The sequence below is a fragment of the Sceloporus undulatus genome, chromosome 6 (assembly GCF_019175285.1).
Source record: "Sceloporus undulatus isolate JIND9_A2432 ecotype Alabama chromosome 6, SceUnd_v1.1, whole genome shotgun sequence".
Taxonomy (NCBI): Eukaryota; Metazoa; Chordata; class Lepidosauria; order Squamata; family Phrynosomatidae; genus Sceloporus; species Sceloporus undulatus.
Genome location: NC_056527.1, coordinates 32,115,505 through 32,130,633, shown reverse-complemented (window position 1 = coordinate 32,130,633; position 15,129 = coordinate 32,115,505). Strand labels below are relative to the sequence as shown.

General features: G+C 39.1%; 1 protein-coding gene across 2 annotated transcripts; it reads left to right on the top strand.

The window, feature by feature from the left end:
• The first annotated feature begins 246 nt into the window (after positions 1–246).
• PDK4 (pyruvate dehydrogenase kinase 4) lies at positions 247–13,571 on the top strand. 2 transcript variants are annotated; one of them, XM_042472750.1, is made up of 11 exons: positions 247–498; positions 4,251–4,392; positions 5,101–5,172; positions 5,606–5,790; positions 6,718–6,807; positions 7,680–7,757; positions 8,376–8,452; positions 8,839–8,937; positions 9,189–9,299; positions 10,323–10,436; positions 11,372–13,571. In XM_042472750.1, exons 1-11 carry the CDS (start codon positions 354–356, stop codon positions 11,513–11,515), a joined length of 1,257 nt encoding a protein of 418 aa, XP_042328684.1. In that variant the 5' UTR covers positions 247–353; the 3' UTR covers positions 11,516–13,571. The 2 variants fall into 2 exon arrangements, with proteins under 2 accessions (XP_042328684.1, XP_042328685.1); XM_042472751.1 differs by lacking the exon at positions 7,680–7,757.
• Positions 13,572–15,129: the final 1,558 nt, after the last annotated feature.

Below are 15,129 nucleotides of genomic sequence, written 5' to 3'. Positions count from 1 at the left end.
TCTCTGAGCCCAGCAGTGTAAACAAGGGCGAACTGAGGACTGAGAGAGGCGGCGCCAGGACACGCCCCCTTTTCTTCCTAAAGCGTCAGCGTTTTAAACCAAAGGTTGGCAGATGATACCCTGAGGTGGGCGTGGCGTAAGAAGGGCGGGGCCAAAAAGAAGGCGTCGACAGTTTCTGGCAGTTAGGCTTAAAGAGGCGTGGCTATGTCGTGGTCCCGCCCCTTTGGAAGGAGGTAAATAGGGGCCGCACGTGCAGAGCGGCGCTCAGAAGGGGCGGAGTTGGCAGAGGGAGCGTTTCAATAGGAAGACACTCCAGTGACCATTATCCTCAACCTCGAAGTCCTCTGGCAGCCATGAAGGCCGCTCGGATCGCCCTGCGGAACGCGGCCCCATTAGCCGCCGCAGGCAGCCCAGGCAGCGGGCGGGTGACTCGGGAGGTGGAGCATTTTGCCCGGTACTCTCCTTCGCCCCTCTCCATCAAGCAGTTCCTGGATTTCGGTGAGGGAAAAGGGGGGGGGGGCTCTTTGTGTGCCTATATTTAGAGAGAGAGAGGGAGGGAGCCTCTGCTTTCGTTGTTGTTGTTGTGTGTCTTCCAAATCGGGACATGCTAAAACAAATGACAGTCCTTGCCCATAGAGAACCATTGGGGAATACTTGCCCATAGAGAACGTGCAAGTATTCCCCAATGGTTCCCTGTGGGCAAGTATTCTCTGATGATTGTCTATGGGCAAGTATTGTCTTTTGGTTTAGTGCATCCCTTCCAAATCGTTCCCTGCTTATGGGGACCCTAATGCCACAGAGTTTACTTGACAGGTTTCTTCAGAGGGAGGTTTGCAGTTCCTGTCCTCTGAGGCTGAGAGAGTGTGACTTGCCCAAGGTGGCTCACTGTTTTTTTACATGGCTGAAGGGCGATTCATTTGAACCCTGCTTTTTGTTCTATTGCTTTACTTCACCTTTCTACCAGGAGAGACCCAAGGAGACCCTGTTCTCCAGAGTCCTAGGCCAGTGCTCTAACCACTCAGCCACGCTGGCTCTCCTTAACAGATTCCAAAAGTGCTGCATGATGAGGATCTCTGAGCAAATCCATAGAGTTTTCTTGGGAAAGTTTTTTCAGAGGGAGGTGGCTGTTGCTGTTCCCAAGGCTGAGAGAGTGTGACTTTCCCAGGGCCACCCAGTGGGTTTCATGCCTGAGCAGGGATCCATTCGAACCCTGGTCTCCAGAGTCAGTGGTCCAACTCTCGAACCACCACTGGCTCTCTGTTGTCATGTGCACTCAAGTTGTTTACATTATGGCGAACCTATTACAGGGTTTTCTCGGTTGGTTTCTTCACAGGGAGATTGCTATTGCCATCCTCTGAGGCTGAGAGAGAGTGGCTTGCCCAGAGTCATCCTGTGGGTTTCATGGGTTTCAAGATGGGATTCGAACCCTGGTCTCTAGAGTCAGAGTCCAATGCTCAAACCACAACACCACACTGGCTTCTCATGGGCAATCTCAAAAGGCAGCAGGCATCTCTGATGGTTTGGGGGGGGGGGGGGCTCAGAATTGGGATGGAGAGTCATTTCTGGTTAATGGTTTGGGGATGAAGACAGCTGAAGGATGCTGGTTTCTCTTCATCTTTTTATGGCTCTCAGCCATGAGTCCAGAGTGCTGAGTCTGCCACAGCCGAAACAGTAACCCTCACAGATATCAGAGGCATATAGTTGTGTTAGTCTGGAATGTCAGTATGTATAGGGATAATAGTAGTAGTAGATAGGATGGGCAGCCAAACAGACAGACAAATGGGTCCTTGAACAGATCAAGCCTGAAATCTCCCTTGAAGTCCAGATGATCAAACTGAGGCTGTCATACTTTGGACATATCATGGGAAAGCACAGCTCATTGGAAAAGATAATAATGCTAGGAAAGGTGGAGGAAAGCGGAAAGAGAGGAAAACCACACACCAGATGGATAGACTCAGTTAGGGAGATCATGGGTTTAAATTTGGAGGACCTGAGCAGTGGAGGACAGGGGGTCTTGGAGATGTCTATCACAGGATCACCATGAGTTGCGTCAACTTGAAAGCAGTTAACAACAAATTAATAGTAGTAGTAATAGTAGTAGTAACTATAATGCCTTTTTCATCAATGGAACATCAGGAATACATAACCAAGAACATGAGCATGCACACACACATATAAGTCTGATATATATAACCTTGTAGCACCTTGTAGAATACATATAATCTTGTAGCAACTTTGAGACTAATTGTGTAGAAGTAGCATAAACTTTTGTGGCCTTGGTCTACTTTCTCAGTTACATCTCATTTAGTCTCAAAGGTGCTGCAAGGTCCCTTTCCATCCTAGGAATTTAAGCTGCTTTGGAGGACATTCCTCAGGTACTTTCATCTGGTCTGATGCAATTTATGCATCTGATTTCACGAGTTCTAGATAAGGCTGCAATCTCAGGTGGAGAACAGCCCTGAGGGAACAATGAGTGAACAGAACTGATCAAAGTCTGGTTCCTTGTCAGTTTGCCTGGGATTGCATGGGTTGGTCTTCAAGGCTCCCCAGAACTCCTTTATTTTTTCTGCCTTGCATTCTAGTTAAAAGTATTCTGAAGTGCCTGTATCTTCCTTTTGTTTCTGTATCTGCTGCCGTTGAAGAATGAGAGGGGCTCAGGTTAACTGTAACGTGTTCAGCATGTACAGTTTTGTGTAATGCAATAGTGTGTCCAGTAATTTCAGTTTTATTAGGAAGCAAATGTGCAGGAAGCATATTCTGGAGGAAGGGAGCCTGCAATGCAAGATTTCCAAATCTTGTAGTTGGTCAATAAACTGAAGTTTTTAGAAGTGTGTTATATACTGTTCTTTACATATAATGTGGTTTTTACTAAATCCTTTATACAGTAACAAGTGAAGCATTTAGAAACAGGGCAACTAAATAAACTCTTTTTGGAAGGGCAACTATTAAATAACCATATGTCAAAATAGAATTTTTTTTGACTTTCTGTCTCTGAAACAAGAGCCACTCATTACTGTTTAAATGTTGTTCTTAAGTAATCTCCAGAAAATGTTTTAGGCTTTAAGCAAAGCTTTCTAGGAATTTGAATTGTCATTTATCCTTGTCTCCTTGGCTTTGTTGGCTTCTGTAACATTGCAGTCCATAGGATGTAGTCATCGGATGCTAGAAAGAGGATATTTTTCTGTCCCTTGATCTATGCATAAGTGAACAAACAACTTCCAGCATTGCTCAGTTCATTATCTCAACACGGCCACTGTTAAGTTTATGTAAGAGCAGCCTTTGTCATAAATAAAGGTTAATAATAATAATAATAATTCATTATTGATAGTACTGCCCAGCCTATGAATCTTGTAATATTTCAGTATATACTTAACTTGCTATATGTGCTTTCAGTGGCACCAAAATCTGTGTGGTATGACCAGTTAGGAATACCTGGCTTCCATTTGGTTTTCTTAAAAAAAACCCATAGGCGGGTTACAGACCACCAGAAAGTACGTGACGAGCGCATACTAGGGTTAGGAAGGGGCGGTGCTTCCGCACCCCCCTAACCCTAGTACGCGCTCTGCACGCACAAAATGGCAGCGGCTGTTCCACACGGCCGCCGCCATGATTACGTCACGACTGCACCGCCTCCACACGAGGCGGCACAGTTGTGACGTATTGAGGCCATGCCACAATGCATAGTGCACCTTTTTCTCTGGCCCCGGAAGGAGCGCGATTTCCGCGCTCCTTCCTCGGAGCGTCTGGGAGACGCGCGGTGTGGCAGCTGCCGCTCCCGGACGCTGCAAGCAGCGGCGGCAGGAGAGCGCCGCTTCTCGGCGGTATGTAACCCACCAGTGTTTTCACTTGTAGAAAGCCAGACATAGTCCACTTACAATTTTTTGCCAGAAACCTCTCCCCCTCCCAAAAAAAAGCCCTTGACTATAGGTCGTGTACCTGATTTTACTTGTTAGACTTTTCATAACTCTCATCTAATGTTCTAGTGAACATCTGTAATACAGCAGCTTGTGAAAATGAAGGCACTAAGAGGAGTAGACCAGATTGTTTTTGTTGATTATTTCTGTTGGTCACTGCAGTTGTGCAGATTTTGCAGAAAGCTCTTTTGTTTTAACAGTTAGCAACTGTTGCAATCTATTACCTATGTGTTACTAATTACAGCACCAAGATGAGATACAAAGTTTCCTGGAATACTTGGCTGGCATATCTGCACTGAAAAAATAATTTATACTCTGTTCTTTGTTGTTTTTTAGGATCAACTAATGCCTGTGAAAGAACCTCTTTTTCGTTTCTTCGGCATGAACTTCCTGTGCGGCTAGCAAATATTCTGAAAGAAATTGATCTCCTTCCTAGTCCACTTTTGAGCACTCCTTCAGTACAGTTGGTAAAAAGCTGGTAAGTCTGTAACAAACTTCATTAAAATCTCCCATATGATTCTTTTCTGTTTCAATCTTGAAGAAATATGTTCCTTCTTCTGAAACTTTATTTGAAGCACAAATATCATTAATATATTGATCTGGCTATCTAAATCAAGTGTGTAACTGAAACTAATATCATACTGGAAGCACAACTGATGCATCCTCCACAGAGTCCTTTTATATTCTTTACAGTTGCTTGTTAAACATAAATCAAGGTTTTGTAGAGCCTTCTGTTTTGTTCTTTGTGGTGATATGCTTATCAGTGATGGTATTAGTTATAACAAGATAGTGGAAGCTAGATAAATGTCTTTCAGTATGCTATGTGTGCAGGTTTACAAGGATAGTTCTATACCCTGTGTGCATGTAAAACTGCCAGATGAAACCACACACATACTAAAAACATACAGCTTTCTAACAACAGTGGCATGAGGAAAGCAAAAGAGGTGTACATACAAAGTTTATATAGAAAAATACCTCATTCTTTATTGCTTATTTTGGTGCAAGCAGGCAATCAAGAATATTTTTTCTAACCTTTATCTAGATGCAACTTGAAATCCTCTACTTGTCCTTACTTTGTCTGCTATCTGAGTTACTGATTGGTAGAACTTATTAATCATATTTGTGCAAATAATTTTCCCCTGCCCAGACTAATCAGTGATGATTTGCTTTGTATTTATTGTAACAGGTATGTCCAAAGCCTAATGGAGCTTGTGGAGTTCCGTGATAAAAAATCAGATGACCACAAAGTTCTGTCAGAGTAAGTGCTTTCTGTGTTTTGTTTTTACAGCAAATTACTATGTTCAAACTAATAGCTGATTGCTGACACTTGTTAGAAACCTGAACTTTGTCCAGTTCAGAAAACAGATGCCTGATTATAATATACTGAGATAAGTTTACAGCCACAAAATTGATTGACATCTCATGTCACAGAAAATGACACATGGAAATAAAACATGTCAATAATTTATAAAGTGTCAGCATAACTTTAGGATGCCTTGGTTGTCTTGACAGATAGAATGGTGAAGTAACCCACATATGTATTCAAGGTTTACTTAGCGGAGGTTGTGGATGGAGGAACAGTATTTTCTGCTCTAATGCCAGTTGAGACTAGTGTGAAAGAATAGCTTGTTTTCTTTTGCTTTTCTCATTTCTTCATATAAACAAGTCTAAAGTTGTCTCTCCCCCATCAGTTTTATAGATGCTATTGTTACAGTCCGAAACCGACATCATGATGTAGTACCTACAATGGCCCAGGGAGTTCTAGAATACAGAGATTCATCTAAAATGGACCCATTCATCAATCAAAACATTCAGTACTTCTTGGATCGATTTTACATGAATCGGATATCCATCCGCATGTTAATAAACCAACACAGTAAGTTGGGTTTTCACGTCTTTTAACAGATTTTGGAAGTTTTGTGTAACTTGCTCAGATATCTTGAATGAAAGGTAGATTTTATTAATATCGCCTGATCCAAAAAGACAAACAAGTTAGAAGCTTATGAGAGTACCAACCGTAGGTCAAAAGCATTCAGCTCAATAAAAAAAAAAATCCTAGCAAAGAAAGCAATGAACTGTATATTGTCTTCTAGAGTGATGTATTGAAACTTGATAGCATACAGCACAAAGAATGAAAGGGAAATTTTATCTAGCTTGAGACTATGGAGTAGGTTTTTTTTTAAATGTGGGTTTTGTTTTTCAATTTAAACAACTGCTTTCCTGTGGAATGCAAATGTCTGCAGACTACAGAACTGTAAGAACCAAATCACTTTCCTCTTGTAAGTAGTGTTATACTTAAGCAGATCAGTCCTGGATTGAAATCCTGGTTCTGCAGTGAAGTTCACTGAGTAACTTTGAACCTATTAAGTGTCTCTCTATAAAACATACTTTACTGCATGGTGGGCGAAGTGTGCCATGGACTCTGTCAAACCCAAAAGTGCAGTCCCTCCCCCACTCACTTTCAACTTAATGTACTTCTTTCCCAGCTTGGCACAAACAAGCCTCAGATTTCTGCAGCATGAAAAATCCCACCCTCTCCTTCCATCCCTCCATATTCCAATTTCTGCTGTCCTTCAAGTACCAGTGCTCCTTCAAGCCCCAGCTGCCAAAGGAAAGTGGTCCTTTCTCCATAAGCCCTCCCTCCTCTTCCTCCCACTTCAGTCTATTCTTCAGCTCACTGGCTGGAAAAAAAATAAGTCCTTCATTCCTTGCAAGTGTTCCCACCTGTTATCCTTCAATAGACTGGCTTTTTAAGCTTAAAAGAAACATTTGATTAATAGTTTTATATCTTTTATTTCAACAGCACTTATTTTTGATAACAATAACAATATGGGCAATCCACGGCACATTGGATGTATTGACCCATGCTGTGATGTTGTTGATCTGGTGCATGGTACGTATACAATTGAGCACCCCTTCCTTGTGGCAGAAATATGGTTTGACTTGTAGACAACATGTACATAATGCATGTGGTTACATTAGCAATATTTGGCAGGGTAAGAACAGCTAGTCTTTCAGAGACATGACTATCATAGGGTCACATTAGAGAACAAAATATTATATCATTTAAATTTTTCTTGTCATGTCTTGAAGTGGATTAAACACTGGATTATTAAAATGCAGTTGACCCTTCTTATACACGGATTCAAGCATCCATGGGTTGAAAATGTTCCAAAAACGTATAAATTTCAAATATCAAACCTTGATTTTCCATTTTTTATAAGGGACACCATTTTGCTATGTCATTATGTTTAATGGGACTTGAGCATCCACGGGGGATCTTGGAACCAAACCCCAGCATATAACAAGGGTCCACTGTAACTCACTGACTGCAAGTATGGACTGAGCATATAACCAGCAGGCTGAGGTTTCATTGATAGTTAGATACTGCTTGTGTTGTCCATAGCTCTTATTGTTTGGACAAGTTACAGCTTTGCCCTCATAATGGTTGCTGGTTTCTGTGTAACAAGCATGTATATATTACTGGAGTAATTGTTGTTGATATCAGTGGGACAGTTCTAAATAGACGTGTAGGATTGCTGTATAATGCAATCCATGGAATAATTCTGTACTAATGTTCTTAATGCTTTAGTGCAGACAGTAATAGAATGACCTGCTATAAATTAGATGGCTGTATTCTCTAAATTTGCTGTTATAGTATTAAATAACACTCGAGTCATGTGAAGTCTAAGAAATAAGTAATAGTCCTGCATTTTCCTAAATCAGTGCTTTATTCCCCCCCCCCCCTTTTACAATGAATTATAGATGCTTTCCAGAGTGCCCAGATGCTTTGTGACCAGTATTATTTTGCTTCTCCAGAGTTAAAGCTCACTCAAGTGAATGGTGAGTTTTCCTGTCTGTCCCATTACATAAGTCTATTTGTAAAGGCTTTCACCTGTGAAAGGCCTTTTACTGTTCTATAATTTAACTGGTACTGCTCTTACTTTTTTCCCCCCTTATCCTGGAATTATAAGCTTGATACCTTCTAGAGATAATGCAAAACTTGCACAGTGGCATTTGTCCGCTTATGCATCTCTCAGTAAACTCAGAATGCCAGGCATAGACTAATCTTGACATGTTATTGTGAAACAGTTGTTTTTTTTAACATATTTTAAAAATAATTAGAAGAAATTCACATGTGCACAAATTTGTCATTGCTGTAGTTTAAGAGAGTTCTTGGTAGTAAAGAAGAAGCAGGGACTGCTTCCAGATTCTGCCCTGAGTTATGCGATATGCGCTCATATATATATATATTATATAGTACAATAGAAGCTTCCACAAAAAATATTAGAACTCCAATGCTGTATAAAATTAAGGGTGGCATATTGCAGAATGCTGATTGGAAAGCATAGAGCTCACTAAAAATCACTGATGTGGATGCACTCGCCAATAATAATCATTTGAAGTTATACTGTAGTAATAAAACCAGTGAGCTAATTATTATTTGTATTTTTTCTACAGGAAAGGCAGCTGGACAGCCTATTCACATAGTATATGTACCTTCTCATCTCTTTCACATGCTCTTTGAACTATTCAAGGTTAGTATTTGTGATTACAAAGTGTTCCTTTTTAGACTTCTTGTTTACATGTACATTAACATCTTTATACTAATTAAAAGTGGTGCCAACTATAGCAACTCATCTTGAATATTTAAATGTAGTGTTCACAATAGAGAATGCATGGAAGTGAAACAAGAAAATGAAAAGATCGGGAAACATTCAATCTGTAATATGCAGTAGGCTTGTGGTCATTCATATGATAATATCTAAATTAAATATCGCATTCCTCATTAGAACAATTACATTTCCCCAACTGTTAAGTTCAGTTTTCAGGTTTCTGCTTTAGTAAATTGGGTCATACTTTCAAGACTACTCAAAATGATGAAAGTTATGCCTAAACTTCATGGTTTTTTCCCTCTTTATAGAATGCAATGAGGGCAACAGTTGAAAATCAAGAAAATAAGCCTTCTCTTGATCCAGTGGAGGTGACTGTTGTGCTTGGAAAGGAAGACCTGTCAATCAAGGTAATTTTTCCCCACACTCTTTTACTGTCTTAAGAACACAATCAAAAGGGTCCATAGAGAGTCCCATTGATTTAAATAGGATTGGTATGAGGGAATACATTGTGAGCTATACTCAGAAGACTAATTCCTCTGCCAGATTTTCTTTGGAACTGAACTTGCTGGAGCCTTAAAAACAAAAATTTGTATGTTAGTGGTTCAGTTGCTCCTGGTCATACTACAAATACATAATTCTGGCTCTTTTTTTAACCTAGATATCTGACAGAGGTGGTGGTGTTCCAGTAAGGAAAATAGAAAATCTCTTCAGCTACACATACTCTACTGCACCAAAGCCTGTGATTGATAGCACAAATACAACTCCTTTGGTAAGACTTAGAAAAGGGAAGGCTAGGTTGTTGTAATTCTCCTTGCTTTTATGAAGGGTCTCATAAATTAACACAGGATGCTTTGAGTTAAAGACGTTTGCATGTAAGCTGAATCAACTTGCTTAGTATCTGCAGCAACTACATCATTCCTATGCTGATCTGTGTTGCAAAAAATTACTATCTCCTGCCATCTGCACACTAAACTGGGCAGTACATATACAGATAGGCCAGTATTCAGTAGTATACATCTGAATCCCAGTGATTCTGCCAAAATCTATTGTTTACTCACACACTCCCATTCCCAGTAGTTCTCCATACACCCTGAAAAACTGATATGGATGGTTGAAAATCTCTCAAGTGCAAGTTTTTGGTGCAGCTGAAAGATGCAGCAGTTGTGGAGTGTGGGAGAGGAGAAAAGGTCTAGTTGCTCTGTCATTGGATTTAGATGTATGTCCCTGGATTTTGGCCTGTGCTGGGAATACCATGTTCAAGTTGTAAAATCCTTCTGAAAAAACTCATATGCTTGAGATGTAGTCTAACCTAACCCCTTCCTTGGTATTTAGGTTTCTATATGGAAAACATCATCTGTTTTCAAAGGTACTCAGTCTTAGTTTAACATTTACAGTCCATCAGATCCAAGGGAAATTAATTTAGCAGTTTCCCAGTAGCTGACTTGCAAAATTGGCATCATTACCTGTGTTTCTCACTTCTCCCTTCCCTTCATTTTCTGTTAAACATTGCTGGTCAAGTATAAGCACCTGCCTAAGATCATCCTTGAAACAGATTACTAGTAGTGCATTATGCTAGATTTAATGTTTATAATTAGATGAAGAATACAGAAGACAACTTGAAGTAAACAGACTGGGAAAACGCAGTGTGTTGGCTGTCATAATTTTCCTCCTTTGGGTAGTCATAGCAGGGCATAAGAGTATTCAATTGGAATTTACACCAGTACATTATCTATTCTGCAGTACTTGATCTAGAAAAGAAGAAAATCTAATAAAATGGCATATTTTTCTCCAGGCTGGTTTTGGTTATGGCTTACCGATTTCTCGCCTGTATGCTAAATACTTCCATGGGGACCTTAGTCTGTGTTCCATTTCTGGTTATGGAACAGATGCTCTTATTTACTTAAAGGTATGTTACATTCTGTCCATGCTTCTTCCCCCCATTTAAAATGATTTTGCAGTGTTGCAAATTAAACTGTTAATTAGCTTTTAAAACTGGATTCATGCCAGCTTGAGCCTTTGCAGTTTTCATAATAAATGATGTAAACTGTAAGTAATAAAGCTAGTTGGGCTTTGATGAGCCTTTGCAGAATCTGCTTTTAAGGTGAATTTATGTTGCCATTACCGATTTTAGATGGTTTGAATTTAGGGAATATTTTGTGTTTTTCCTGTCTGGATTGTAAGCCATATTGAATTTCTTACAAAAAATATCCATTCTGAGAACAACTATAAAAATATTTGAAGAAACTAGAGTTCCTCTTCATGAGAGCATTCTGGTCACCTAACTATGAAAAGTGATTAGATACAGCAGTTTTACTCTTTTCAGAAAGGAACTTCATTTATTTATTATTGCTTAGCTGTGCTTGAGATAGAAGTGTGGAATATGATGAAATTCAGTCTCAAAAGCTTGGCAAATGTTAACATCATAATCAGTTTTATGTGAGCAAGGCAATTTATACCTTTTTTAAAAAAGCAAACCTGTCTCCAGTCAGGATGTTTTGTAATAAAGGAGGCTAGCATGGCTCCCTCCTTGTTCTCTTTCTACCAACAAGTTAAAAAAAATTCCCATCATGTTTTGAGAAATTGAGTATGATAATCTGTCAATGAATTTTAAACAGTCTTTCAATTAATTTTAATGGCTTTAACTTTACAGATGATTTTTAATTATATTCATATTTTATATTTTTAATGGATGTATAGTAATATGTAAGCTGCTTTGAGTCCCATTATTGGGGAAAAGATGGGGTATAAACAAATAAGTGGACCCAAAAGAATAATACTACTGGTTTGTCTCAGGTGTTAATGGAGATGTCTAACTGTATAAATCTTGGTCTTGTTTTCTAGGCTCTTTCCACAGAATCTATAGAAAAGCTTCCTGTTTTTAACAAGTCGGCTTGTAAACATTATCAAACTGCTATAGAAGCAGATGACTGGTGTGTTCCAAGCAAAGAACCAAAAAATTTGTCAAGGCAGAGTGCGGCTGCATGAAATCTGTATTTGTGCACGAAATGGAAGGGGATCAGAACTCAGTGTTTCAGCCAGGACTAATGAAACAAATAACTTGATGTCACTCCTATTCTGTACCAAGATTTATACAAGAAAGAAGGTGGAATAAGAGATTACAGCATAGACTGTACATGTACTGTATTTGTTTTCCAAGATGCATAATACATTAGGAGAACTGCATTCATAGACAAATGTGCATATGATTTTGTATTCAGAAAGTTAGGTTAACACTCCAAAATAGTAGTGTTTTTGAACTTTAGGAGTTAGGACAATGTGTTCTAAACCTGTATGTCATGGTTGCACTCCAACGCAAAATATTAACGTTTCCCTAATATTGTAACTCCATATTTCATTCTATTACAAAATTGGTGTTAATGATATATACTGCAACCAATGGAAGATCTGTCTAGTTGAAATAGCAGTGATAATAATTTTCCCCCAGTACAAGTGAAGTAGCTGGATTTGGGGAAAAGCTGAGATAGTACCATGATGCTAAAAGTTATCTTTTTATTCTAATTCCGAATGGTAAAATGTTACTTGAATTTTGTCTGTAGCAACTTTCTATTGCCTTTCTGATTGTGGAGGTTATCCCACACTCATGTAGAAGGATCTCAAAGTGATGTCAAGGAAGTTGTGGGTATGTATTTTGAAGATAATTGTTAAGTTGTAATATTATGGTATGTCTGATTCTTACAAGCACTGAGAAACAGCAGTAGAAATAAAGAGGTTTTGCGAGCTAAAATACAAGCAATCTGACTTTAAACTGGATACGCACAAGGTAAAGTTATACATAGACAGGGAGGATAGTTCTTTGAGTGATATTGTGTAAACATCAACTTAGAGGTTTTCACCGTGTGGATTTGAAACAAATTTGGGATCTTGATATGTGAGCTAGCAGTTACAGTCAAACAATGACTTGTATAGCTTTAAAAGTTCAGATTATGCTTGAAACATTTTATAGTGATGTGATGATAACCATTTATGGAGTTTAAATGAGAATTCCAAAGAGTGTGGGAAATCTATGAGTGAGAACTAGAAAAGGAAAAAAAATGAGGATTGTAGAATGGTTTCTTTTTTTGAAGAAATGATTGGGAGAATATTCCATTCCAAATAATTTGCACTCCTGGAAGATTGGGAGTTTCATAAGGGCCCAGCTAATGACAATCTAGGTCAGTCTGTCTTTTTCTTTTTTGAAAAGACAGTGATATGCTTAAAAACTAATCCTAGTTCATTTTAAAAGGATCACTGTGAAGATTTAGTGTCCATGCTCAGTTATGGCAGCTTCATTGCTGTCATATTTGCTGATGCCACTTTTGCTGTGGACATTGGATTCAGTTGAATAGGTAATCCCAGCCATGTGAGGCTATTGTGTGCAGTTGGTACAGTGAACCAACAAAGGCTTTATCAGCTAACATTGCTGGATTTTTAGATGTTTTTCCCACTGAAAATATTGTTCAGATTTGGAAAATGCAGCAGATTTTTATCTTGTAAAGTGTTTTTTTATGCTTTGATCATGAAAAAAGAAATGCATATTTAGTGTGCTAATTGCAAGTGCCTGTTTTGGTTGGGAGCTTTATAGTAAGAGTTACTAATGATGAGATCTTAATGTACTGTTTGAATCCTTAACATTATATAATGGTACCACAGTGGTACTGGTTAATAAGAAAAGTGTGCCATTCAGATCAGCTGTGTAAAATTGCATATTTCTTCAGACATTGTGTTTTGGTAACTATAGAAGCTTATGCAATAGGTAATAATATATTTTTAAAAGTTTTTTGCTTATGCTTTAATCTATTTATCGGACTATGCACTGTTTCTGAAAACAACCAAAGGAGCCGTCTTTTCTTAGGCACAGACCTTATTTGGGTGCTTTAGGTGCTGTTTTGTGCCCCACACATAATATCAAAAACAGCCTGGGCAGAGTGTAAGACACTCAAAACTGGACTTTCCTTTTAGATATCTCTGCTATGATATGCCTTCAAGTTTCTAGTACACTTGAAATGTACTGTAACATTTTTAATAAAATATTTTTAAAGTATTTCTCGTCTGTCCTTCACCCCCAGCTTCACTGTGAAATTGGGGCCACTTGCTGTACTGAAGTTATCTGAATTTGACACTTAAGCTGCCTATCCTAATTCTGACCCTCCTAATTATTTGTAATTATGGTGCTTTGGTCTGTTAGTAGCATCACTGTCATTTCAGTACAATAGTGCGTATCAGTGGGTAAGCAAGCTGGATGACTGTAAAATAAGATAATGGCATAAGGTAAGAGAGAGAAGATCAGCTACTACCCTGAAAACTTAGAAAAGAGAGGAAAGTTTTCTTGGAAGCTTGAGCATCAGTGGTTACCACAGAAATGTTGATTTCATTGATTGTGGGAGTGGAGGAGAGGCAGGGAAAGGTAGCAATGGGATGGTGGTTATACAAGGGCTGTAACAGGTTTAGTCTGATGTGACCTTTCTTCAAGTGATGTCTACTGCTTTGTGTATGAAGAAAGTGCAAGAAATGGCTGAAGAAATTAAATGGGTCTTTAGAAGACTGCTGTGGGACTTAACCAAGAGAAGAGAAATGAAGGAGAATATTAAAATTGTCACTCAATTGCATATGACCCTTATAAAGCAGGGATGGGCAAGTGGAAATGAGTCATTTTTTCCAAATTCCACTTTAGGCCACCCACTCACTCCATCTGCTGAAATTTTTCCCTTTCTTGTAGGGACTATTGTGGGTCTGCTATGGAGCTGAAATAGTAGGTCGGGGGGGGGGGGGCACATGCAAGTTCCTTAATACTGTTCCAAACCCATGTCAGTTTGTTTTGAAAGCCCTTTGAAAAATAATTCATCAACCTATATACATTATATAGAAACATTTTCAGGCGAGTGTCAGTATGGCAGAACCCTTCTCCAGGTTGGCCCCAGAGTTCCAACCTTTAGGTTCCCATCACTTCCCTTGCCCTTTTACCCTTAAAATCCCTCCCTAGTTTGAGGTAACCACTATACGGGACAAGTAGATGTATTGGTCATTGAGTTCCTGGTGGTTAAAGTGTGATTGGCCCTGTTAATTGTTAAACTAAAACATTCAGAATGTAGAAAATACAGTAAAATATGTATGGTAACAAAGTCAACAACTAGTGTTAAAGCTGTTTCCACACACAGTACATATCAGCTTTTAACAAACAGCACTTGCCACTTGCCCCTGGGCTTTTTTCAACTCATAGTTTCCAAAAACCCTGTTCAGGTCTCCTCCATTTCCCTATTCTTAATTGGCCATCACTCTATTTCTACCTAGCCCTATCTGAGTGTTCAACAGACAGCCCTCTTGTTTTTATATTTGTCTCCCCATAAAACCTTCTCAGAACATTTCATGAGCTGTGATTTGTTAGCTACCCAGGCTTTTCCGTCTTGCTTCAGTCTGCCATCTGCAGTGGTTCACTGTTTTTCTCTTTTTTTCCTTCACTCGACCAGGTTTCAGTCTACAAGACTTTGCCCTATAGCATGCACTTGTTTGCTTTACAGTCCTCAAAGGAACAGAATTAAAAACATTTTTGTTACAGTACCTTATGCAGTTTTCTTGCATAAAGGGAAATTCAGATAACCAGT